The 8425-nt window shown below is 45.3% G+C and overlaps 1 protein-coding gene across 1 annotated transcript; it reads left to right on the top strand.

Annotated features, from left to right (window-relative positions):
* Window positions 1-355: 355 nt before the first annotated feature.
* EDN1 (endothelin 1) lies at window positions 356-7504 on the top strand. Its single transcript, XM_054018315.1, has 5 exons — window positions 356-632; window positions 2069-2237; window positions 3507-3665; window positions 3960-4073; window positions 6185-7504. Exons 1-5 carry the CDS (start codon window positions 569-571, stop codon window positions 6324-6326), a joined length of 648 nt encoding a protein of 215 aa, XP_053874290.1. The 5' UTR covers window positions 356-568; the 3' UTR covers window positions 6327-7504.
* The last annotated feature ends 921 nt before the right edge of the window (window positions 7505-8425 follow it).

Genomic DNA, 8425 nt, shown 5'->3' with positions numbered 1-8425 from the left:
CCCCTACTGGCTCTATGCCGTCGGCGCCCTTTGCCCTCAGGTTTCTTTCTTGTAGGTCTGCCCGGGCTATTTATTTTCCTTCTCTCTCTCTCTCCACTCCCCACCGCCCACCCTGCCAGCGTGTAGCCCGGCCCCTGGATTGTCAGACGGCGTCTGCCTCTCTGAAGTTTGCAGTGGTTTCCTTTCCAGCCTGGCCTTATCTCGGTCTGCACGTTGCCTCTCGGTGACTAATAACACAATAACATTGTCTCCGGATAAAATAAAGTAGGAGCTGTTTACCCGCTCTATGGGGGTTCGGTATAAAAGGGAGCTGGCGAGAGCTGTCCAAGCCAGAAGCGCTCAGGCAGTCGCGCTGGAGAAGGAGCCTCCAGGTTTCCCAGCGCTGCTTTGGAGCCTGTTACTGGGTTTGCAGCTCGCCCTGTCCCAAGGGAGCAGCTTTCCTTTCCGAGGGCGCCTTTGGTGAAAAGCTTCCCCTGGGCTCTGCAGTTGAGAACTAACCGCTGCAGGGAGCAGGGCTCGTGGCTTGTGCTTTTGGGCTGCAAAGGAGCGACCGGCTGGCGTTGGCGGGATGGATTGTACACAGATGATTCTCTCCCTGCTCTTCGTGCTCTGCCCAGGAGCCCAGGACACAGGTAGGTGTGAGCTGGGGGGCAAGGACGGAGTGCAGGGAGCTAACCACTAACGCAGCTGCTCCGCTCACATCCAGGCGGGATCAGAGGTGCCGCAACTCGGGGTGCTGCTGCACCCCCAGGCATGAAGCGACTTTCACCATGTGCAGGGTTTACGGTATAGTTCAGCGGCTCTCAGCACCGCCACTGTACAACTTGTTCCAGTGACCCGGGTGGGATTTCAGGAGAATGGTCCAGAACTACCTAGTCCTTTATACGGACAGCTCACGGTGTTCAAACGTCCACAGGACTAAATCAGGAGCGTGGGCAGGTCCCGCAATGGGCTTTCCCTGGGCTTTCTCCCCCCCCCTTATCTTCTGCAAACCTCGGGAAAGGGTTTGCTCCCCTCGCCCCCATAACTTGCTTTTGTGTTCCCCCGAGATGACTGAACTAGCCCGGGCAGAGCAGCAGCCCCATCACACGGGGCTGATCATAATTACGACTCTGTTCAATGGGTGTGAATCAGTCACCTCCCACTACTGAATGGAAGGTTTAAAAATCATCCCCCGCCCCAAATCCTACAGTAAAACCTTTGTCCCGCAGACTCCTGCAGGTTTGGGGGGCGCTGAAGTCTTGCTTGGTCTATATTCACTTACGTGTGTGCTGATTTCTTTCCATCAGTTCTCCTCCCCAAACAACGTGTCTTCCCCGGAGTTGGGTGGCCCAATCAAAGGGAGGCGGGAAGGCTGCAAAACCGGGTAGTTCTGATGCAGAATCACAAGCGCAGCCACCCCCTTGGTGGGGACAGATGCTCCAGGGAGTCGTCGCAGCCCCTGAGCATGGAGAGGGTTAATGGAAGGGACAAGTAGAAGAGCCGAGGTCCCGGAGGCGGGACCCCAGCGCCCAGAGCAATCTTCACTGCCCTGACTCCCTCGCCATCCCCAAGCGAGGATTGAAAGGGAGGGCGGAGGGGAATCGGAAAATTACCGTCTGACGGCTGGGGAATCCTTAAACAACCGCTGGGTGTGTGTCTCCTTACCACAAAGCAGAGAAATGCACCAGCCTTTGAACACCTCCAGTAAACCACGGAGTTAAATGCCCCAGAACTATGCAGAGTCCTGCAGGGAGACAGCATGAGAATTGTAATCCCGCCCCCCAGCGCCCTGCTACCTCTGATGAGTGTGATTATGTTTCAGACACAAATTTAATCTCAGCCATGCAAGTGAGCTATTCCGCTTTGCTAGACCCTGGAGCCAAAGATCTGGACAGGGGCGGGGGGTAACTAGATAGATCGATGGCGATGGGACCAATCAATCTCCCTTCCTACCACTGCGTTCCCGCCAGCGCGTGCCTGGGTCAGAGCCGCCTGGGCCCAATTGTTACATGCAGCAGCTGCGATGCAAAGTGCTCTCGGGGTCACTCGCCTGCTAACCCCTTTGCTCTCGCTCTCTCCCCTGCAGCCTTAGGTGCTGAACTGAGCGCTGCTGCGGCCGCTTCTGTCGCCGAGGTTCGTCCTTCTAGCGCCACCTGGCCGCTGCGCAGGTCTAAGCGCTGCTCCTGCTCCTCCTTGATGGACAAGGAGTGTGTCTACTTCTGCCACCTCGATATCATCTGGATCAACACCCCGGAGTAAGTGAGGGGGCCTTGGAACGCTCTAACCTCCCGTTCACCCGGGCATTAGGGGCGATTGTTGTGAGCCGGTTGCTATGGTTCCCTTTAATTAGGGCCCCAGTGTGCTTCGAAGGGGCACCACTGACAATGACTCCCTGGGACACCAGCAAATGTAACCTCCTCCGTGCAGCGAATGCACCAGCGTGATCAGTGAGAGCGCCTGAGCTCATAGGCTGCATCTGAAGAGTTCATGCCAAACCCTGCAACGAATCCAGTGCATTTTTAGCAGGCGTTTTACTTTGGTTGAAAAATAGGTTTAAAAAGGCCATGCACTGCTCTAGAGGAATATTTTTAAGATGGCTAGAGAGGAATGAGTGGTTGAGGATGGAACAGTATTTATTAGCACAGATTTCTCTATACTAATATAGAGCCACATCTCTTGCTTGTTGTACTCACACCAGTGTTCCCATTGACTTTATTGGAGAGACCACTCACATGAGGAAAGCAAGTGGGATTTGGCCTTATGGATGAAGCAAATAACTTTTAACACTAGGCACAGCAATTCTAGCCTTTCCAGAATTCTTAAAGTGTTAAGATACAACCAAGACTATTTCATAGTTAGGACAGGATGGTTGATGCTATAAAATACTTTTCACTGAGAAGCACAGAAGGTTGAAATGCTGGTGTCTTGTTTCTACCACCCTTATTCCCCTGGAGTGGTAATTTTCTTTGGGAGTCTCTTCAGAGCAAAATCTGGCTCTAAATAACTGTAAATATATTCGGTGAAACCACACTAGTTCTTAAGGATGGCTGGGAGACCCCATTGTGAATTACTACATTTTATAGAATAGTGGGCTTGGGTACAATGCAGAATATGTTACATTTTTCACTTTCCTCGTTAAGGGTGAAGCGGATCCTCAGTTGGTGTAGTGAGTATTGACTTTAGTGGAGCTATGCCTATTAACACCAGCTGAGGATCTCTATAATTTTTTTTAATTGATTCTTTCTGTGCTTGCAATTTGCCAAAGTTCAGACAGATCAGGTTCTGTTGCATTCTATTGCATATTGATTCATATTTCTTAATTCATGATTAAAAACGCATTAGTCATGGAAGCAGACACTGTAATCACAATACTGCAGTGGAAATTTTTCAGATAATCCCAAAGTTATGACCAAAAGAGCCTTCCCAGTCCCGCAACCTTTACTCTCAAAAACAGTCCCATTGATAAGATGACACAGAACACACGAATTCAATTAATATCTTTCATGTTGATTTTCTGATCATAGGCGGACTGTGCCGTATGGGCTTGGTGGCCCTTCTCGATCGAGGCGGTCTCTGGAAGATACAACCCCTCGGAAGCAACCAGAATCTAGCAAGAGATGCCGGTGTGCCAACCAAAGAGACAAGAGGTGTCTGAACTTCTGCCAAACAGGAAAAGAACTCTGGTGAGTTACTATTATTATTATTGTTGTAATCAGTTTTGAACTGCACTCATTGTAAAGGACCAGGTTGTGGTATATCTACTCATGTTGGTGAGTATTTACTCAGGTGAATAGTCCCAGGGAAGTCAGGGGCACTACTTGCCTGACAACTCACCAGCATCATTAAGGATACCGCAATCTGGCCCAGAAGCATCCATTACATTTCTTAGCTTAAGAAGATGGATCATGTAAAAGTGTCACCAGGTAGATTGAAGCCTTGTGTTTTAATAGCAATATTGTTTTCTTTTATGTAAACAGGGCTCAGTCCACAATGGAGAAGGGCTGGGATCATCTTAACAAAGGCGAAGATTGCCTGGGACTTGGACTGAAGTGTGTGCACAGGCAACTACTTAACAGCAGGAAAATGAGAAGGTGAGCTACCGTACCCGCTCCTGAACAGGCTGATGATATGAAGTTTCAATAAAGTATAAACACAGCAACTGATCCTACTCCCAGTTGAATCAGTGTGAGTTTAGCCTCTGACTTCAACTGGGAGCAGAATGGAGCCCTAAAGCATTGACTATTTCTTTTGATGGTTACTCATCCTATAACTCAGGGGTGGCCAAACTTACTGACCCTCCGAGACACATAAGACAAACTTTAGAAGTTCAAGAGCAGGGACGCACCTACCTGGGCTCGGGTCTTCTGCCCCACGGGAGGCACTTGCTGGGGCTCGGGGATTTAGCCCCATTCCTGTTTAACCCCCGACCCCAGCAGATGCGCCCTGCAGGGCTGAAGCCCCGAGACCTCCCTCCCCACTGGGCATAAGCCCCTCCCCCACCACTCTGCTGCAAGGTAGAGGGCTTCCCCACAAACAATCTGGTAGGTGGAGAAGGGGGGGGGGGACTGCACAAGCCGCACTTTAACTGTAAAAGAGCCACATGTGGCTCATGAGCCATGGTTTGGCCACCCCAGCTTTAAATCCTTATCTTGCACAATTAAGCTTATTGAGCCCCATACTGCTCACTTCTTATGTGTGCTCTAGGCTTAGCAGAACATCAGCCTGGAACAGAGTACGAGCAACTTAAATCTTGACAGAAATATACATTGATTTTTAGTGTGCTCATGCATGATCTGAACTGTTTGAAATTAATCTGTCCCTATTAGCCTTGTAAAATGAGAAGTTGAAATTCATTCAGGGTTGATTTTTCATGCATACTCCACATTTATTGAAATGTAAGTTATTCATGTACCCAAGTTAAAAACGCCATCTATTCAACGAGGCATTGCTGGCTTTATAGAACATTGTGGGTCTGATTCTCCACATCCTTGCCCCTTGTGTTGTCAAAGAAACCTATGCAAAGTGCGTGCAAAATGCTGCCATTGTAAACTACTACACAAAGGGGTAAGGCTGGAAAGAGACAGGACCTCAGAATTGGGACTTCTGTGTTCTATTCCCCACTTTGCCACTTACTTCAATGGGACTCAAGAGTAGGAATATAAGTGTATAAAGGTTGCACTATCAGACCCTGTGTGCCTACAGGCAACTCACTTAACTTCTCTGTTTCTCAGTTTACTCATCTGTAAAACGGGGATAATACTGACCTATCTCCTGGAAGTGTTGTGAGGCTAAATTAAATTAATGTTGAGAGGGCACTTGGAGATCCTCATGTAATAGGTTGGCATTAGCTGGCCATATTGCAATGCAGTGTAATCCCAGTTGAACGACATAAGTGATGCAATGTGATGAAACCCTACAGCAGTGAGCCCACTTTTTCAAAGAACAACTTTGCAGTAGCAACTCCTGTGAGGCAATTTGCAGCTTGCCATTCTTGAAGCAATTTATTTCTCTCTAAACAGAATTTGACTATGGGTAACATTTTCAAAAGTGCCAAAGTCCCATTTTCAAAAGTGGCATAGGCACACAGGAGCAGAAGTTCTGTTGGCTTTAACTGAATCTAAGGGACTAAGTTACTTTTGAAAATGAGATTTAGGTTTCTAAGGCCCAGAAGTTCTATTGGCTTTAACTGAGTCTAAGGGACTAAATTACTTTTGAAAATGAGATTTAGGTTTCTAAGGCCCAGATCATCAAAGGTATTTAGGCTCCTAACTTCCATTTAAATCAATGGAAGTTAGGAAGTTGTGGATCTGGGCCCAAGTCACTTAGGTACTTTTGAAAATTTTACCCGTTATCAGAATTCACTAAAACTGGGTTCCACTTAATTTAAAAAAAACAATAATAGTAAAAAGTAGTCAACAACTACAGAATATCTTTTAATTTGGATACACACAATTTCTGGGGATTAGGGTTTTCAAACGTGCCACAATATCTAATGGGCTGGATCTTCAGTTGGTTTAAATCAGTACAGCTCCAATGGATCTATGGTAATTTACTCCACGTGAGGATCTGACCCCATAAATCTAGATTTAGATTTATTTAATCAAAATGCTGATTTTACACACACACTCACACACAACTATTATTCACACAAGATTGATCTCAATTTTTATAATAGTATTTGGTGTTTTTCTTGTTCTTACAGACTAGAAGCCATTGGTAACAGTATCAAAGCTTCCTTCAGTATCGCAAAGTTAAAGGCTGCACTGCATGAAGTGAAGAGGCTGAAGCATAACAGAACACATAAAAGGCAAAGCATCTGGGAAAGTCTGAAAACAACTTCTTAGTGGGGAGATCACCAACCCTAACCCTGCTCCATCAACAATAACAGATAGAGCATTGCCGAAGCTCTGTTTTGACTTTCACATTCCACATGGCAAAGGCATGTTGTTCTAAATATTAAGCCACCCTCTAACCTCCACCCCAAAGATAGCTAGAAGAGAACCTAAAGAAATCTTATATTTGGACAAGGTAAAAGCAATAAAGACCTAACAAGTCATCCTTCTGGAATCCAATTGGATGTGTTACATTAACAAACGTTGATTGACAGCCATCTGTCAGAAGAAAGGGAACGTTTGAATGTTGCTTCTGAAAAGACGGTGTAAAATGGAGTGTTGTTGATCAGTTTGGCAGATTTCAGGGAGAAAAAAAAAGACTAATGCCAAAAGATGTTGCAAGGAATACCTGATACAGAAACTCCTAAAAAGAAGAGAAATCAGGATTTGAAAGGAGAGACTATTTTTTTTTACTTATAAATTAAAATGGAAAGTGAACAACATTGTGCTACTTTAATCAGCAGTCATTGCATAGATACAAGTCTACCTCACATACTGTATGTTGCACTCCTGCAAAAGTATTTTTTACAAAGTATTGCCTTTACTTATCAGCCACAACCCTTTGCCTTTTTCAGCAGTCTGGTTTACTAGAACAACCACAGTTATCTGAACGGCAGGGCAGACGTTGTGTTTATTTGGCTAACCAAGGTTTTGGATAAAGAAAGGAATTTTCAACATAAATATTAGACAACAGGGGACATGATCTTGTTTAACATAATAGGGAGATTTGGACAACCGAAGGTCTAATAATAGGGTTTGTACTGTATTGCAGGTTGCCAATAATCCACTGACCCTGATGTGTAACAGAAAGTGTTGCTAGATTAAGGTTTTCTTCAGTGTCTTGTGTGATGTAAATGTGTGGAGACAGAGGGTTGTTTAAAATGAAATCAAAAGGCTAATATCGGGTGACTGTTTATAGCAGTGGATTTACTCACATTATTGAATTTGCTGACTGAGGGCTGATGGAATTTTATGATGTGCTTATTTTTTTAACAAATATTTATGTTCCTACAAATTATTCCTTTATATTTACCATGTTGAATATACATTGGAATGGGCCATATTGGTCTATGCATGTTTTATGTATTTCTGTGTGAAATCGGGAAATGCTTTGTGCCTGTCAAGGTAAATATCTTTAGAAATAAATATTTTTAACTACTGTATTGGTCTGGTGGTTAATATTCCCAGATGTCAATAAGATGGCTGGAGTAAGGCTGGGCCTTCCCTGGGACTGCCCTTGGATGCAGTGGGAAGGCTTATATGTTCCAATGGCCCTGAGAGTTATGCCAATGGGAGTTTTAACTCCTGGTGGGGGCACCCAAGCCAGACAAAAAGGACCAGATGAAAAGCAGTCCACTGGTCCTCCAGGTGGGGCAGGGGGGCTGAGTGAGAGGTCAGTAATCTATCCTCATGAAAAAGTTAACTCATAAAGTAGCCATTCTGGCAAACCGCATGATAGCTGGGGTGGCGGAGCCTTGCTTGTGCCCTAAGAGATGGCTAACAGGGTGTACAAGGATTCAGATTAAAAAATCCAGTAACTGTGCTGGGGTTGGATAAGAAATATTATATCCAGAGGAACTGAGCCTCCTCCCAGCAAAGTTAATGGTCCCTTTAACTTCAGTAGGACCTAGACCAGACCCTGAGGTATTCATAGGAAAGATGGACCCATAGTTAACATTTGCATCACTCTAAGTCCTTTGGCTTAAGACGGCTGCAGCTGGATGGACGCTGCATGAAGGGACTGTATGCCAGGTAAATCAAACGAGAAGAGAAGGTTTAAAAACTAACTCTGACCATACAATAAAAGTTGTTATCAAATCCCACAGCCAAAGGAAATAGAGCTGGTAAAAACTTGTCAAACAGAACATTTCCTTGTTTTGCTTGAAAAACCAGGCTTTTTAAAATAAATCAATACATTCAGCCAAAATTTTGAAAATTTGTTTTATTAAGAACACAAATGGAATGAAAATGCATTTGAAATGTTCAAACATCCTGCAACCCTTCCATATATTGGTGACCAGTTTGTTTGCTGGCGTCCAAAGAACACTTAT

This window comes from Malaclemys terrapin, chromosome 2 (assembly GCF_027887155.1).
Source record: "Malaclemys terrapin pileata isolate rMalTer1 chromosome 2, rMalTer1.hap1, whole genome shotgun sequence".
Classification (NCBI taxonomy): Eukaryota; Metazoa; Chordata; order Testudines; family Emydidae; genus Malaclemys; species Malaclemys terrapin.
The sequence above is the reverse complement of the archived record's forward strand: the minus strand, read 5'-3'. Positions and strand labels throughout refer to the sequence as shown.